Source organism: Girardinichthys multiradiatus, chromosome 13 (assembly GCF_021462225.1).
Source record: "Girardinichthys multiradiatus isolate DD_20200921_A chromosome 13, DD_fGirMul_XY1, whole genome shotgun sequence".
Classification (NCBI taxonomy): domain Eukaryota; kingdom Metazoa; phylum Chordata; class Actinopteri; order Cyprinodontiformes; family Goodeidae; genus Girardinichthys; species Girardinichthys multiradiatus.
In genome coordinates, this window is record NC_061806.1 from 34313576 (window position 1) to 34332721 (window position 19146).

The 19146-nt window shown below is 39.2% G+C and overlaps 1 protein-coding gene across 1 annotated transcript in view; it reads left to right on the plus strand.

Moving 5' to 3' along the window:
* LOC124879269 (glutamate receptor ionotropic, kainate 5-like) overlaps nucleotides 1-19146 on the plus strand; it is a 299585-nt gene that overhangs the window by 204183 nt on the left and 76256 nt on the right. Inside the window, exon 4 of the mRNA XM_047383724.1 lies at nucleotides 12307-12471. Coding sequence (XP_047239680.1) covers nucleotides 12307-12471 — 165 coding nt within the window. The remainder of the gene's footprint in view (nucleotides 1-12306; nucleotides 12472-19146) is intronic.

Below are 19146 nucleotides of genomic sequence, written 5' to 3' on the forward strand. Positions count from 1 at the left end.
TTGCATGCTTACATTAGTGTGCAGTTTTAAAAGGATTTGGTAGTAAGTGAAAACATTGGAGAGATTAAGATAAGTTGGTTTCTGGGAAAACACTTTCCAAAAACCGTTGCAGACATTAGTCATTGCTGACGAACAACACAGGACTTAAACAGTTTTACCAGAAGTCACAGGACTTCAGGGCTCAAGCAAGTACATAAAATTCAGACCAGACTGAACCTCTTTGCTTACCACTGAAACCGGCGTATACTTGAGGGAGTTATTCTCCCACAGTATCACATTTCTCCAAGTAAACAAATTTCTGTGACAGAGAAGTTAGAAAAAAATCAATATGCCTGTAGAAACAGGATTTTGTGTTGATACACTCTTAGAAACATAAGTGAAAAGCCATCTTCCCTGCCTCCAACAGGGCACTGGCCACTGGAGGATTGCAACTGTAATCCTAACTGTAGGCCGGCGGTGCAATTTGTTGTTTTTATTCATCTTTTTGTCCTGTCTTGTTGAATCTGTCAGGCTAACTAAAGTCTCCAGAGTTCATGCTTCTATGCTCATAACAGGTATTGTCAGTGATTTGAAGCTCAGTAGAAGGATGTGACAATAAAACCTGCTAGCCAATTTTTAGAGGAGGTACACTGCCTCCAGGTGTTAAATAAAATCAGTCTGAGCGCTCCTTTCGCCTTGATAAAAGGAATTATTTAATCATGTCTCAGGGAAAATCCTGGGTCTGTCACTTTGACTTGATCTATACAGTCTTGTTTTATAAACACAGCATAAGGCTTCTTTTGTTATGATTTGGGGTTTTTTGGTTTCAGGTTTTTTCCTTATATGTTTTTCACTGCTCAAGTTTTGAATCATGCTTTTATTATTTTTCTGGTCATGTTTTAGTCTTGTTCATGTTTTGTTTGTATATTAGAGTTTCTGTTCTTCTTCTTCTTGTTGGTTTTATTGGCGGTTGGCAACAAACTTTTAGTAGCATTACCGCCACTTACTGGTATGGAGTGTGGTTTGTGTCGGTCTATCTATTTATATATATATATTTAATTCTACAAATTAAATAAATAAATATATCTTACCTATATGTATATATACAAATAGACATACTTACACATTACATTGTATTCTACCCTTCTATATCCTCCATACTTTCACAATTTTATCTACTATAATCAAATTCTATGAAATAATTTTGTTTTCTTTAAAAAACGAATCACTATTTGTATATGTTTACTCCCTAAATTCTTCCTCAAAATATCTAATAAATTAACCTTTTCCTTAATACCTTCAAACTCTCTTCTCATATATCTTCTTTCTCTTTCATATTTATGACATTCTAATATAACATGTTCTATTGTTTCATATTTTCCACAGTAAATCACATTTACCAGTATCATGCTTTTGAATTTTAAAAAGTGTATAATTAAGTCCTGTATGCCCAAATCTCAACCTTGTTATCACTCTTTCCTCCTTTCTATTTCGTCTTCCATTTCTTCTTTCTCCTACTATCTTCTGAATTTTATAAAACCATCTTCCTGTTTTTCCTTCATCCCACCTTTTTTGCCATTTTTCCATCAGCTTTCCTTTAACAATACTCTTTCCCTCAGATTTACTTGTTTTAACTATAAAACTAATAGGATTTTGAATTATCCTCTTTGCTATTTTATCTGCCCTCTCGTTTCCTTCTACTCCTATATGTGCTGGAACCCACACAAATATAACTATCGAGCCCATTTTTTGTATTTTGTATAATGTATGAAATATTTCTAATAAAATGTCCATCCTACTATCTGATTGATTATATTTTAAACTTAATAATGCAGAGCTTGAATCTGAGCAAATTGCTGTTTTTAATGGTTTTATGTCTTCTACCCATTGTAAAGCTAATAATATAGCCAATATTTCTCCTGTGTATACTGATAAGCCGTCTGTAATTCGTTTTCCTATTTTTAGATTGAATTCTGGTACTACAAAAGCTATTCCTACTTTTCCATTTATTTTTGATGCATCTGTATATATTTGAATATATCTATAATAATTATTTAAATGTATCTGTACTGAATAACTATCTACTATGGAAGATAGAGTCTCTGTTTTTGCCGCAGCCACGTTTTGTTCTGTCTGTCAATTAAGTTTATTCGGTTCACCTGCACCATGTTAATCCGTTTTGTTTTCCACCTGTACCATGCTCCATTTATACACACCTGTTCAGTTAGTCGTCGCAGAAATATTTCTCATGCCTTGTTCGCAAACCTAGTCTTGTCTTTTTGATCATGCCATGCCTGTCTTGCCTGCATTCTGGGGTCCAATATCTCACAAACCGTAACAGAATGTTTCCGCCATCAATGGACCTCGCGGAGGAGCATCGGGCTGGCTCCATTGACCTCTTTACTTTCCTGTATCGGGAGGCGGAGAAGTCGTTGCGCCGTTCTGCGGGGCTGTCAGTGCCGCAGTCGGCTTATGATGGATCCAGATTGGCGATTCCATGTCCGGGGACAGGTCCCCTTCGTCGCCGTTCTTCTCCTCCCCTTCATACGGCAGTGAAGCCCTCGGCCTCCTCCCGCCGTAAGAAACGTAAGCGCGGAGCGCCTTCCTGTGGTTCGGCTGCCGAGGACGTGGTTTCCCTGTCAGCTGACGTGAGGGCTGCAACAAGTAAACCCGCATCTTCGTCTGCCACAGGACTGTCTGCCAGGCTCGTTGCACCTCCGCCCATGCCGTCTGCGCTCGCTCCAGCCCGGTGTTCTGAGGCAACACCTGACGAGCTGGAGCAGCGCTTGAAGTTCTATGCACGCCAAATAAAGAGCCTCAGGACGACTCGTCTCCTGTATTCCTCTCCAGAGCTGATGGAGAGGATAAGGCAGATTGAGATGGATTATGAAACGGCAGTAAGGTTGTTTTACTGCCATCCTCCTTCACCCACACCAAGCCACATGAGTGCTGCTGCCGAGCAGCCCACGCCAGGATTCCAGGGAGCTGCTGCTGCTGCCGAGCAGCCCAGGCCAGGATTCCAGGGAGCTGCTGCTGCTGCCGAGCAGCCCAGGCCAGGATTCCAGGGAGCTGCTGCTGCTGCCGAGCAGCCCAGGCCAGGATTCCAGGGAGCTGCTGCTGCTGCCGAGCAGCCCACGCCAGGATTCCAGGGAGCTGCTGCTGCTGCCGAGCAGCCCAGGCCAGGATTCCAGGGAGCTGCTGCCACGTCAGATCTCCAGAGCCTCTGCTCACGCCCATGTCACTGAGGGTCCGGCCGACGCCTCAGCTCTTGTTCCTAGTCTGCAGGGGTTCGAGGAGGAAGCACCGCTGAACCCTGTTCTTGAGGGGTTTAAGGGACGTTTTGTCCTCGTTCTGGCCTTTGAACCCAGCTCTGAGGGTTCGCCAGGCTCTGCTTCTGCCTCTGAGGGTTCGCCAGGCTCTGCTTCTGCCTCTGAGGGTTCGCCAGGCTCTGCTTCTGCCTCTGAGGGTTCGCCAGGCTCTGCTTCTGCCTCTGAGGGTTCGCCAGGCTCTGCTTCTGCCTCTGAGGGTTCGCCAGGCTCTGCTTCTGCCTCTGAGGGTTCGCCAGGCTCTGCTTCTGCCTCTGAGGGTTCGCCAGGCTCTGCTTCTGCCTCTGAGGGTTCGCCAGGCTCTGCTTCTGCCTCTGAGGGTTCGCCAGGCTCTGCTTCTGCCTCTGAGGGTTCGCCAGGCTCTGCTTCTGCCTCTGAGGGTTCGCCAGGCTCTGCTTCTGCCTCTGAGGGTTCGCCAGGCTCTGCTTCTGCCTCTGAGGGTTCGCCAGGCTCTGCTTCTGCCTCTGAGGGTTCGCCAGGCTCTGCTTCTGCCTCTGAGGGTTCGCCAGGCTCTGCTTCTGCCTCTGAGGGTTCGCCAGGCTCTGCTTCTGCCTCTGAGGGTTCGCCAGGCTCTGCTTCTGCCTCTGAAGGTTCGCCAGGCTCTGCTTCTGCCTCTGAAGGTTCGCCAGGCTCTGCTTCTGCCTCTGAAGGTTCGCCAGGCTCTGCTTCTGCCTCTGAAGGTTCGCCGCCGACCGCCCGAAACTCTGTGTTGCAGGTCCGGTCGCCCGCCGGAACTCTGTGCCTGCTGGGGACGACCTCCTGGCTGCCTGCCTGAACTCTGTTCTTGTTTCCACCTGTACCATGGTCCATTTATACACACCTGTTCAGTTAGTTGTCGCAGAAACATTTCTCATGCCTTGTTCGCAAACCTAGTCTTGTCTTTTTGATCATGCCATGCCTGTCTTGCCTGCCCGTTTGTTTTGTTCCTGCCTCCTGAGTGTGAGTTTTCGTAATTAAACCTTTTTTCACTTACCATCACACTGCCTGCTCGTCTGCATTCTGGGGTCCAATATCTCGTAAACCTTAACATCTTTACCACCAGGTAGGAAGACAGGAGTAAAGGTGTTTTGTCAAAAGGATAAGAAGTGAAGTTTAAACATTAGTTTATATTGAATTTAGAGGAAGATTGTTTTGCTCCTTGGTGATAGTACTCATTGCTTTCAGAAGGAATATATGGAATTTACAAACAGGACTGCTAAATAGGGGAAACATTTTCATCACAAACTGAAAACAAATAGAGGTATGGAAGCAGTAGGGACATCCTGGTAACTAAAAAATTGACAGTGTACAAAAAATGTATTTAATTCCAAGAACATTAATGGTACGTGTTTATTCAATGGAATGTTTTGATATTTTTAAACTCAGTTATGTTTTTCATCTTTCAAGGTCTGAATAAGAGGAGGAAATGGATTTAGATTGGTAGAACTGTGCTTTATCGAGCAGCCGCAAAATTACTGCAATTTATCCCAGGGGAAATTGCCCATGTCAAAGTAAAATGTTTTTTTGGGAGATGGAAATGCCAAATTCATCATTTGGTCTGACTGCTTCAATAACTCTCATTCTTTAGCCAAATATGGCTTTTCATGCCTGATGTTGGCAGGTCCTGTTTTGTTTACAACAATAGTTCTCCTGATTATTAAGCAGACACACAGCAACAATGTTCAAATGTGTATTGTCTGTCAGGACAGGTCAGTTGGCTTTTTACTTCTATAAGTGCCTTTCCTGTTGCTAGATTCCTGACTGTAAACTCCAGTTTTAAAGGCTTTTGCTGTCACAGAATTGTCAGTGATTTACTATAGGATGAGCCTTACATCATAAGATAACCAGTGTATGCAGATAAAGTATGTGCAACCCATTTGGTTATCTAATCAACTTGTTTCCATTTACTCCAATTACTATGTGCTGGCAAAAACCTGCTCTTTAACTTTAAAATGGTTTATTGCCACATGGGATTAAATTGGAGCCATTGTATTTTCTGCCACTATTCCTGCCAAATATTACAAATATTTTTGTCATTACTGCTGTGCCATAGAGGTTTTATTTGAGGAAGGCAATATTTATCTATTGGAATCTTTTGATTTTACAAAAATCTAGTGATGACTGTAGTCTAAATTAAGGGAATCAATCATTATTTCCTACAGTGTGTTTTTTAACAATCACTGTTGGCCCAAGTAGACTGTTGCCACAAAAGTTGTAATAAAATATTTTTCACCTCATGTAATGATTGAGATTTATTGGTTCATTTTTCACAGATAACGTATATCTTCTCAAAATGTTATCAATTAATCTCACAAGGAAAGTTGGATTTCAGAATTTTTTTTATTTATTTCCATAAAAGGTAGTATTTTGTGGAACAGACTACTCCAACTCTAAGGGACAGAAATCATTCCTGTGCTTTCAATGGGCAATTAAAGATTTGGCTAATGGCCTGCTAGTTTTGTGATCATGTTTTATATGTGCAATAGGTAGGTACTAAAGTCCATAAATCATGTAAAGTATATGCAATGGTAGTGACATAGGCATATGTGCAATATGTAGATATAAGTCAGACCTATGTCCAAAGAGATATTAAACATCTAAGATATGACTGTCAATCAGGCTTAAAATGCACAATAGGATTGGAGAGATAATTATCTATTATGGCAATAGTCACTTTTACTGCTGTTGTGGATTTAACCTAGTCTGGTGTTTTGTGTTTGCACTTTTCAGTGAACTCTAGTTATATGTCTATTATATGTACATATTACGTGGTAACTTGAACCTGTTGAGGGAAAAGCAAATGGAAATCAGCCTAAGACAACATTTTGGTATATATTATATACAAATATTTGTTCATTAATATGCACTGTCCCTATTTTAACTAACTTGATATCTGAAATTTAATTATCACAGGTATGCTTTTCCAGAGAGTTAGGTACCCCAGCAACAAGGCTCTGTAACTATTGGTCTGTAGGTTTGGATTTGGGATTGTCTCACTGTAAATCTGTAACCAGTATGTGGATGCAAAAGCTGTATCTTAGGTGCCAAGATTGATCGGCTCACCAAGTTTAGATTGGCAAAATTAGACCAAACTATTGTGACCATAAGTGTACTTTCCCACCAGAGCTGTTTGGTCCATTTTAAATGGACCAGGGATTATTTCCTTGGACAGCTCGCTTCATTTGAATAGGTATGGTGGCTCAGCCAAACTGTATTGCAGACAAATCAAGCAAACTCTAGTAGTCCGGAAAACCCAGGTATCAGTTCATTTGCAGGTAATTCTTGATGCGGTTCAGTTTAAGTGGGTAGGCAAACAGACTATCTGCAAACCAAAAGAGAAACTACAGCTAGGTAGTGCCATATTGCAATACCTCACTCTGCGTCAGAGTAATCACAGCAGCCCTTCCCTCTCCGCTGTCTTGTTCTGTACTGCTGAATTGGTTTTATGTATATCGAGCATAATGCCCAATGGCTCTCTGCCTCACCTACTGCTCATTCTGGGCAGCTTTTTGTGATAGTGCGTAAAACTGCAACTGCAGCTGTTATGACTAGGATGTTGGCCAGGCAGTTTGGTCCACTTTTAAAGTGTATTGTGAAAGTGAATGAAACCAAATGAAAGTGTGACATTAAAACTGGGACCCCAGACTATTCTGGTCTGAAAGCACCCTCAGAAAAAAACAATCAAACTTTAAACAGATCTCTGAAATGGAAACAAAGCCAGCATGCAGGGGCCAATACAAAGGGTTCGGTTGTATGATTCCACCTCCTCTTTCATGTCAAGATATCTGTCGCATTTTTTGCAGCTCGCAAGCATCAAAGTGTGGACTGATTACAATATACATAAATTGCCAGAACCTCAAGCAAATGTTCAGCACTTTGACATCATATTGATGGTTGAAGTTTTTTTGTTTAGAAAGTAAAGTTAAAGAAACAAAATTACATTTTCAGCGGATATTCTGACATTCAGAACCTTGACAACTTTCACTTTCTATACATTCAGTGAAAAAAATGTCCTAAAGACAAGAATCTGTAGCTCGTTTTGCTTGAAAAAGCATCAGTATTTTAAAATACTTTTTTTTTTTTTTACAAAATCTGGTAAATTCTAAAGGCAAAATATCCTACCTTTGTACCCTATTCTGTCTTACTTTCTTCCCATACTTCCAAAACTACAATACCTAAGGCAGAAAAAGGTTTCTTCTGAAAAGCATATCCATAACAATTGAGAAGTCACTTTACACCTTTCATTATAGTGGATGATAATGGTCCAGTACTGCTCTTCTCCCACACTTTGTATTCATGCTTTTTCTGTCTCCTTCTAGTAGCATGTTAACAACCACCAGTGAGTTAGAAATAAAGGCAGCCTGGCTGTGCTTCTCACATTACTAAAAAACAATGAGACAGGAGATTGACTGCACTCCAAAAACCTTAAGGATAGAGTTCAAGTGTTTGACCTTTCTCTGATTGCTTGTCTTTTGCCTTGTCTCTCTTTCCAGCATTGCTAACAGGCTGCTGTGGTGTGCGTTTGTCTTGTAGGAACAGGCATCTGCAGAGACACACTGGGATGACTTTACAAAAAAGTAAAAAATATCCCTATAATGAATCATTGAATTTTGAAGACTTAGTTAAAGGTATTGCTATTAGAACTGTTTAAGTATGACTGTTGATGTGGGCGTGGTCTCAGTGACCCCAAATAATTGGATAAAGAGAGATATTCTCTGAACACTGTTAAAGCTTCCAAAGAGCACTTTATATCTGCTGATTAATCTTCGACCTTTACCATTTTCCTCCCTCTTCCTTCACTCAGTGTCCAACTTTCATCAAAGATACTGAGCTTTTCTTCTGAGCTCATTGTTGGTTTTCAACAAATTTTGTCAAAACTCGAATACAGATTTTCAGAACCATTATTTTGTAATAATACAGTTATGCTTGATGTTTATGCCAAATTCTGAGTACTACAACTGAAATCAAGACCCATTGGACCAGGAAACGATTTTCTATAAGTTATTGTCCAATTTTTGGTAAGCCTGTGTGACTTGTGGAAGCCATTGTGGTCGTCTGCTGCTGTAACCCATGGTGTTTAAGGTTCGAGATGCAGTGCATTTAGAAATGGTACTAAGCATACCTTGGGTATAATAAATGTATATTTGTGCTGCTGTTGCCTACCAGTCTGTCCATTCTCTTCTGAAATCAAAAAGACAGTTTTGTCTACACAGCTGCTGCTCACTGTATATTTTCTTATATTGAGCTATTCTTTGTAAATCCTAAAGATGGTTGTGTGTGAAAATGCTTGCACATCAGAAATTTACTAAAATACTCACACCAGCCTTTCTTGCACCAACAATCATGTCACAGTCAAAGCCACTTACATCACCTTTCATACTTATTCTTCAGGTGTACCTAATAAAGTCAATAGTAAGTGCAGATGCACAAGGTCCTTTAGGATCAATTGACTGTCAATTGATTACTCTATATTTCTCTAAGGTATGAGTGTGTGTGTGCATGATCATCCTGTATGTCTCTGTGTTTGCCCTGTGATAGACTGGCAACCTGTCCTGGGTATACCCCACCTCTTGCTCAATGTCAACTGGCGCTAGGCACAAGCCCCCCTCGCAACCCTGCAAGGACATAGGGGTAAAGACAATGGATGGATAGATGGGTTTGCCGGGCCATTGTTTAGCAATGTTACCTTTCTAGATGAAAGCCCATAGTCCAAGCTTTCACCAAATGTTGGTCCTTAATTGTGGGAATAGGTTCTAAGATGAATGCTCTCTGAACAGCATAAAGCAGATTAGATGGAATTTACCTTGGGGGCTTTCACAAAATATCAGAAATAGCTGAGGAAACATTAAATATACCTAAGCAGTATCAAAGAACATTAGATTTTTATAATACATTAAGCACTTTCAAAGAAAATGATAATAAAACAGCAGAAACATAATCTCCACTTTTTGTTTACGCTTAACCTATTGTCGGCAGCATGTACGGGTGTACATTTCATCAATGTCTGAAAAACAAAGTGTTAGTCTCTCAGTGTTTCAGGACCTCATACTACGTCTATTTTCTGTACTCAAGGAATTTTTCTAGACTCAACATGAACCATCTGGCTCTCTTTGTATTCCCCTGAACTGGTAAAAAGCAACAACAGTCCTTTTGAGGAAGGACAAGATAAATTGCCTGCCGCTTCACTCCAAGAGTCGTTAATTATTCAAGAAACACAAATCACATCCAGAACAAATGCCTCAGCTACAGATTTTCTGCTTGTTATTGAGATACACGCTGACTATTCTCTTGACTTTTAGTAGTTTTCCTGCTATGTCTCTGTTCCACAATTTTATAGCTCAATGTCCACTGGATCTGTGATGTTGCACAGCAACAACAAAAAAAAATAAAATCTGATTTTCTTCTGCATTCCAGTTACGTTTTCTATGTATTTAAAAATCTGGTCACTTTGTTTGCATTTCCATCTGCTTTCTGTGAGTGCTCAACTCCTTTGCATCTGCCCACTCCTGAAACTCGCACTCGCAGGTTTAATATGCAAAGCAGACAAGTCAGTTGGGAGTGTGCAACCAAAATAAACATGGCAGGTGTTACTGTACACAGCCAGAGGGTACTTCTTTCTTCGCTGTTTCTAGTAGAAGGAAGCTTGGTGAAGTTGAGTGAGTTTCACATGCTGGAGGTTTACATATGCCCTCACTCTACTTTGCTATTTGTTCAGATGCACAGAAGAGTATTAATTCTATTTATGGTTTGTCATCATGTTTCTTCTGATGCTGCCTTCTCTCATAGGATGCAGTATTGTTTTAATTGTATGACTGTTAGAGGGCAGCCTGTTTTTTGCACTTTCCAATTTGATCAAACTTTTCAATGCTGCCCCACCTGTTTACATTCCTTATTGAATGTTTAAGTCAAGAGAAAGCAACCAGATTATACATTTTAATTCAAATTAAAATTTGATTCACTCCTGGCCAGGGTCTTGGAGGGCAAGACAGATTGACCCTTAAATTACAGAAGAGTGGCATTAGGAGGTAACTTGTTCAGAAAGACACAACAAAATAATGGAAGTAATTTGGCAACTTGATAATAAATACATTTTTGTAAGCATTCAAGTGAGACTTGGACATTTTATTTGTTGCAAAGCCTGGTACACTGAAAGATATGCCTTGCTATGTCAACAAAACTAATAATGGCAGGGATATTATCACATACCATAGGCATTTCACTAATAGCGGAGTAGACATGGAAAGCGTTTGATTTACCAGTACATCTAAATTCCAACTTTTTTAAATTTAGTTTAGTTTTAGCAATTTATTTCAAATATGCAAAGAACAAAGGTGAACAAATAAAATAATCCCACAATGAATACCCAACACATTGCAAGGGAAGGAAAGACAAAAAGAAAGAAAATGTATAATGTTCTAATTTATATATAGTATTTGAAAAGGAGCGGGAAGAAATACAAAGTTATTTAATCCCACCCCTTCAACTTTCACCTATTATCATGAGATTTCATCACTGAAAGAACAAGATACTTCATAAAAGTTGCTGGAATTAGCTTTGCCCATTAGGGAGGCTGGATGACTCTCAGAGATAAGGTGGAGGTCTCAGTCATCTAAGAGGTTTTTTCAGTACCAAACTGGTATTAGTGTTTGCTTAACACCAGCTCTTTGCATTTCCATCCAAAAAGCTCTGGCTCTGGCCCCAAAAAGCTGTTCTTTCTTTGCACCAACTCTGATGTGGGCTAGCGAAAAGAAGCACTCTTATCAGGAGCTACAAGCAGGCTTATGGAAACCAACAATGAATTAAATTGTTTTGAGTTCCATGTTTGAAATCTAGGAGTATGTTTTTTTTGTATTTTTTATCTGTTTAGTTTAAGACAAAAAAAACTGTAAAAACCCCAAGCATTAACATCAATAGTGAGATTAGTATTAGTACAATATAAGCAGAGTTGAAAGATGTCAGGTTGTCGCATATCGTGGTACCACTCAGTATTTTCAGATTAAAAGCTGATGGTCTTTTAATGTTGCCAGATGGTTTAAATAACTGTTGTAAATGTTGTGTTGAACTTTTTTAGCACCCTGCTGGCAGATTGGGATTTTAAGGCATTATGGTGATACCAGGACATCTTTTGCAGGGTTTACTGAGCTTATTAATATTACTTGTGGTTGGCTGTAGCACCTACTTTTGTTAAGCAGTGGAAAACACCCTGATGGAAAACCTCTATGCCTTCTGAGTGCTTCCTAGTGCAGAGACAGATTTATTATGGACACTGGTAGAAGACCCAGAGGAAGATCTAGAACTCATTGAAAGAACAATATTTAATTCTGACCTGTTATACCTCCATGACTTGATTTCCAGACAAGTGGAAGATGTAGGAGATGAATGAGATGGCATCACTATTACACATTTTTTGTATGGCTTAATTATTGAAATCCCTGTTGGTTTCAAGGTTTCAGGCAAAAAAACAGTTTCAGGCAAGAAAACCCAACAAAATAATTAGCTATAATATGTTTAACAAGAATGACTAAAAAAGGTGTGCAATTGTTACACTTTTAGTACTCCATGTACTGAAATCATTTTGATATAGAGGATTTATATTAATATTTTAAATCCTATGATTTGTTGAGTAATTTTATATTTTAGTTATGTAAAAGAACATGTAGATTGTGCATAAAAAAATATTAGTTTCTGACATTTTCAACGCCCAAGATACATATGATAGTACAGAACTGTGTCATTACACACTTTAAAAGCATGCAAATGTCTATACAAAAAAAAACTTTACAAAGGTCATGAGATATTTTTAACTGATCAAACCCATATCCTCCTTAAGGTGTTAAGGCCAACTAATGATCAGATTGTGAAGCTAAATTTCAAAATACACTTTCATTGGACTGGTTCTGTCACACCCACCAGTTCTGTTCATACCACACTTTTGAGTCCACAATTTTTAAATGTGATCCAAAAGTCAGACGTCTACATAATGAATACACTCTGCTTGTACTGCTCTTCTCTCTTCCTTCAGCGGCCATTTTGGATGACCAGTCTGTGTGTGGTCGTGGTGAGCGTCTCGCTCTGGCTCTGGCCAGGGAGAACATTAACAATCAGATGGAGGGTTCCTCCCAAGCGAGGGTAGAGGTGGATGTCTATGAGCTACAGAAGGATTCCCAGTACGACACCACTGACACAAGTAAGCCCTGTCATTCGTTCTGTTTTGATGTGTAACATTCTTTCACTACAGCTAAACGCGTTCCTCGAGAGTAATTAAGCATTAAACGTTACAAGGCCTGTCAATAGTGCAGCAGGTGCAAGTCATTCTTTCATGCTCAGTAAATAAATGTTGAACATACTTACACAAAAGGGTACACACCTTTTCTAATAGCGCCTAATTGGGGTTAAATATGCTAATGAATTAACAATGATACATATGGTTCGAAAGAAATTTTTCAAAATAGTCAAATTGTATGTCAGAAGTGATTGAAACCCAGCATGAAATGGAACAAATTGTTTACCACTGACTTGTAGATAAATATTGCAGTTTGTTCATTCACTTTAACAAATTTTATGTTACTAGTTCAAATAAACATAAATATTGTTCCTATTTCTGTCCAGGGTACATTGTTGCATGCAAGTTTGTTGGCAAGGTTCATGAGAAAAACGTAGTTCTACTTTTTAAGGGATCAGAAACTCCAAGACAGGGTGATGCAATATGTTAAAATTGAAATTAATTTAAAAAGAATAAGACAAAACATGGAAATGTGTTTTTCAGTTATATATTCTATATGATTAAACCTAAAACTAAAACTGATTCACATAACTGAATAAATGATTAATAAAATAAAACTTACTTTTAATATGCACATGATTTATTTTTCTTAGAGTTGTTCTTATCTACAATAACCCAAACAAGGTTTAAGCGGCATTATGGCAACTTTTAGGTCATATAAAGAGGCAATAATTATTCTGTTACTGTAGTAAACAATACTAGTAGAAGTAAGTAAGATACAAAACAAAAAATCAATGAAACTGAAGGTAACTTTTGGAGGCAAATGTTTAAATGATTAAACAGCTGACTAACCATCTCTTTATGGCAAGTATTCAGTACTTATGAATACTAGGTGTGTTTAACTTTTACCTAAGATTGTCTCTGAAACTAAATTTAATGTAACGGATTACATTGAAAAGATTAAAGTTGGTTAAAATGAAAGAAATCTTCCTTATATGTCAGTTAAAAAGAGCAAACTTGATTCTCTAGTAAAAGCCGCTGTTTTGTCCAGTTGATGTCATACAACCTGGCATAAAGGGATCAGGACATGGAGCATGGATATAACAACATGCGAGAAACCGGCAGAGTAACAGAGACAGAAACAAAAGAATCCAGCAGTGAACAGAGAGAAATCAGGAGCTTGAATACTAAGGCAGGGGTGGAAGATGACAAAGGAACCAGATGAGCTAATCATAGGATATGTGGGCAGTCGTGGTAGAATGAAAGCAGGTAAGCTGAGAGAGGGAGACTAAATAACATGAACAAAGCTAATTTGAGGTACAAAGAATCTACAAACCATGGGAGGAAAAACAAACAGAGATCTAAGAAACATAAATCAAGTAGCACAAAAAGACAGAACACAAGAAAAACTGAGAAACTAAACGCAAAAGCATGAACTAATGTGACAAGACTTAAAATAGCAACTCCTCATAAGCAAAAATTATATAAGAGAAATGCACTGCAAAAGAACATAACAACAAAATAATAATCAAAATATGTACACAAAAGAAAACCAAAACCCAAACACATGAGGATCATGACAGTTGAAGCAGCATATTCTCCTTAGTATGCCTTGTTCTACCATCTTATCAACTGTAAACAAGGTATGCATCATTCTAAAATGGTCAGGATGAGATATTGCTGCAAAGTTAATGAGATAGTGCAGTTTGCTGGCCTTCCTTGTAGCACTAAGAGACTGAAAAACTAATGTTTTTGTCATGGTTTTTAGTGAATGGTTGTCATCTGATAGTTTTTAAACTGTTGATGTGGAATCAAATGCCTTTAGGGAATATTAAATAGTCTTGAACTCCCTTATCAGCTCAGCATAACTATATTGTTTTATAATATAGATTGAATTGGATTGTATGTATTGGGATTTAAAAATGAGTCTATGATTGTATTGGAATGAACTGTATTGTATAAAATTGGGTGTGATTTAGAGCTGTTTGCCTTGAGATTACATTTGTTGTGAACTGGTGCTATATAAATAAACTGAAGTAAATTTAAATAACTGGCTGTGTGTAATATTAGAAAATGACGAAGTAAGTTGGCTGGAGGGTAGGGACAGGGAAGGACAGCATCCAGTGAAGTCGGAAAATGTTACACAAGCCAAAATAGATGTTTTGGGCCCCTTTTGAACTGAGATATTATACAAAACAGTACTTTACAGTTGAGATGTTGCTCTCAGGCTTACTAGCTTCTCCCTTTATCTTTCAAGAATGCTCATTAAGCCAAATGCTTCAATTTCAGTTTTTGCAAACTACAGGACTTTTTTTGAAAACTGACTTTTTGGTCCCGAGTCTATTTTTACCATGTAATCTTGCTTACTATAATGCTTCTGGAGTAATGGTTTCCTATTATCTGGGTGGCCCATCAGTCTATGTCAGTACAGGACTCGTTTCAGTGCAGATAATCTAAAACTCTTACCAGCTTCAGCCAGCAGCTTTACAAGGTGTTTTACGTTTTGTTCTGGGGTTGGCAGGCAAAGTCTGGACCAAAACATGTTTCATCTCTGGGACATAGAGCCCATCTCCTCTCTGAACGGTATGATGGCTGCACATTCCCATTACACTTACTTATAATTGTCTGCCCAGATGAACTTGGCACCTTCAGAGATCTGAAAACTTGGTTACAAGTATAAATCACACTTGTGGAGGTTCACAATCCTCTTGATATATTGGTTGATGTTCCATGACATCACACATGGAGGCAGGGTTGCCTTAAAACCCACCCACAGGGGTTTTCCATTTACTTAAATGTTTTTAATTTACTCATCATTATTTGGACTGTCCCAATTATTTTAAAGACATGGAAATCTTTGAGTATACAAGCTTCTGAACTAAAAAATGTTACACCATCTCTGAAACTTTTACTCTCTAAACTCTGGTGTTTATCAAATATAAGCACTTTTTGTGATCCTGACTTAATAAACAAAAGAAGCTTAGCGTGATCGTTAGACATTGCTTAAAAAACATGTATTTTTTTGCAAAGTGTACTTAATTCTTTGTAAACTATATGTGGAAATTCTGTTTGAGGATAAAAAGTGGCACTATTATTATTTTAAGTGGATCATTGTTATAGGCACCTAAACAGAAATGCTACTTAAAATAATTTTTAAAACATTTCCTCCTGCATTCAGTCTGAAATGTAACCTCTCCTGAGCTGAATAAGATTAACAAAATAAGTAGTCTTTATTTATTGACTATGTTGAATGTATCAGGTGGAAAGTAATTTTCCTTTTCAGTTGGTAAACAAGACATTTTGGAACAAGTCACAGGGATGGAGGGATGGATGGCTTGTGGCAATGTTTCACCGTTTCAAGGTGCAGAGCGTTGGTCTGAAGAGAGGTCATACCAACCTCATAGCTTGCAGCATTCTGAATGAGCAGCTGTTGTTGATGTTTATTGATTATGAACTGCCAGCGGTGTGAGAGGAGACTTCCCAGAGGACAGGCAGTTAGGTTTTCTTTCATAGTGGCGCACATAGACACACACTAAATAGTGCAAAACGACACAACATGTGCACAGAAAACCAGACTAATTAAACCAGAATTTTGAAAAGTCACCAGCTGTCCATGCTACCTGGAAACTTCACTTATTATCTACAGAAAGGCTGATATTTCAGTTTAAAACATGCAGAATTAAGAATGATCTGTGTTGAGTAAAATAAACATCACATAACTTTGATGACTCATCTGCAAATAAATAATTCCTTTTTTGACTGACTGTCAACATTAATCATTTGTCTGGTTTGGGAGCAGCTTTACATTAATATTCAATTTAATTTAATTCAAAAATACTTTATTGATCCCAAAGGGAAATTAAATATTGTTGTAGCTCATATTATACAGGTTTCTAAAAAGAGCTGTTGTAGATGCTGAAGACTGTGGGCAAGAAGGATCTCCTGTAGTGGTCTGACTTACAGTAGATCTAAAGAAGCCTCTGACTAAAGACACTATGTTGTTGTACAAGAGTCCCATGAAGAGGATGCTCGGGGTTCTACATAATGTTCGCAATGATCTCCAGAGGTTCCAGAGGAGTCCCCAGAACAGAGCCAGCCTTCTTTATTAGTGTGTTGAGCTTTTCCCTGGCTCTGATGCTGCTATCCCAGTAGATGATTGCTGACGAGATCACACACTCCACAACAGACTTATAGAAGATATGCAGCATCTTACTGCAAACATCGAAGGACCTAAGCTTCCTCAAGAAGTAAAGTCTGCTCTATTCCTTCTTGTAGACGGCTTCACAGTTGCATCTCCACTCCAGTCTGTTGTCCAGGTGAACACTGAGGTATCTATACTCATCCACCACCTCCACCTCTTCTCCCATGATGCAAATAATGTTTCTCTTGAAATCTACAATCAACCCCTTTGTTTCATTCACGTTCCAGATTAGATGATTATATCTACCAACTCCATAGCAACAAGAAACTTAAGGGATCCTGATAGTTTATTGTTTGCTTACTCGGGTGGGGCAACAGGAGTCTCTCTAGGACCTTCATGATGTGGGCTGTCAGGGCAACAGGTCTATAGTCATTGAGGGCTGATGGGTGAGTTTTCTTTGGTACCGGAAAAAGACGGGAGGTCTTCCACAACACTGGAACCTTCTTCTGGGCCAGGCTAAGGTTGAAGAGGTGCTGCAGAATCACAGAGCTGCTCTGCACAGGCCTCCAGGACTCTCACGATGACACAACCTGGACCTGCAGCCTTATTCTGGTTCAGTCTTTCGAGTTGTCTCTTCACCTGACTTCTTGAAACACACAGGTAGAAGGGGAAGGTAAAGGGAGCATCAGCATCTTCTGATTTGGTTGAAGACAAACATGTAGAAGCAGGAGGGTCTATGGCTGAGGTGGAAGATAAAACATTTAATGTTAGATAGGAAAGCTGTGGGTCAAAGGAGGGTGGTATGTCTGTTTGGCTGTGAGCAGGAGAGAAGGATGCTGAGCTTGTTTCTGAACTGAACCTATTGAAGAAGGTATTTAGTTCATTGGTTCTGTCCAGACATCCATCAGTCCGATCTTCCTTCTGCTTCAAGCCTGTGATCTTCTTCATCCCGTAACACACATCTCTGATATTATTTTGCTGGAGCTCGGTCTCCAGCTTCTTCTTGCACATCTTCTTGCTGTCTCTTATCTTGATTTTAAGTTGCTTCTGTAAACTCCTCAATAATTCACCGCCTCCCTCTCTGAAGGCTTTTTTTCTTGTTAAGCAGGTCCTTCGGGTCACTGGTGATCCAGGGTTTATTATTGGGAAAGCATCTTACCATTCTGGTGGGGATGGTGTTATTTAAGCTGAAGTTATATAGTCGGTTGCACACTCAGTCATGGCATTGATGTCCTCTCCATGTGGCTGGCACAGTGCATCCCAGTCGGTAGCCTCAAAGCAACCCCACAGGGCTTCTTCAGCTTCCTGTGACCATCTTCTCACAGTTCTCTTTATTACAGGTTGGCTCTGAACAGGAGGCTTATTTTTTGAGCAAAGAAAATCAAGATTGTGATCTGATTTGCCTATAGGAGGTTGTACTTTACAGATCTATGAGTCCTTGACATTTGCATAAAACAAATCCAGCATTTTGTTTTCTCTGGTAGAGCAGCTGACAGTCTGTTGAAACATTGGAAGTGCAGCAGAGAGTGAAGAATGGTTAAAATCACCAGATATTGCCAAAAACGCATTAGGGTGTTGCATCTGTAGCTTAGCAACAACAGAGCTGATGGCATCACAAGCAGTGTCGGTAACAGATGATGATGGAACATAAGCCGTCGCCAAAATAACACTGGTGAACTTTCTGGGTAAATAATATAGAGGAAAATTTACTGCTAACCGTTCAATATTTGGACTGCAGAGATGACACTTCACAGTAACAGATTACACCATCTGTTGTTCACAAGTACTGCCAGTTCACCTCCTTTGCATTTGCCACTCCTCTTTAAATCTCTATCTGCTCATATGGTCAGAAAGCCTGGCAGAATGACACTGGAGTCAAGAATATAAACCTGCACCTGTGTCTCAGTGAAAACTGCATTCCAGGTACTCTGGCTGGGTCCTTTGTAGGGCTTGGAGTTCATCCAACTTGTTTCCCAACGATCTTGTTTTGCCCATCATAATCGATGGAAGAGATGGTTTGAACTTCCACCTTCTTTCTCTTCTCTTTGGTCCTGCTCTGCATCCATGGTACCTCCTTTTCAACTAATCAGGCATTTGGGGTTGTAGTTGAAGTGTTATTTGAGCTTTTGATATATTAATCAGCTGGTCCCGGTTGTAAGAAAAACACCTCGTTGGTATGGTTATGCATCATAAGAAATGTATAAAAGTAAAAATGTATTAGCAAAAATCCTTCCTGCTGCAACATCCAATATCCGAAAATAATAATATGTAATTTATTGCACTTTAATCTCAAAAAGACACAACATTCACTAATTAATTCTACATATTTTATATGCAAAATTTATTAATTAGAAATCATTAGAAATCAACAAGAGTGGGAAAATAAACCTGCATTATTTTTGTTTGTAAATTTTTCATTCATGAAGATCTTGAATGTGTAAATTATAAGATGTAAATAGTAAGATTTTATCCATAACTTATTAGGATGGTCATAGCAA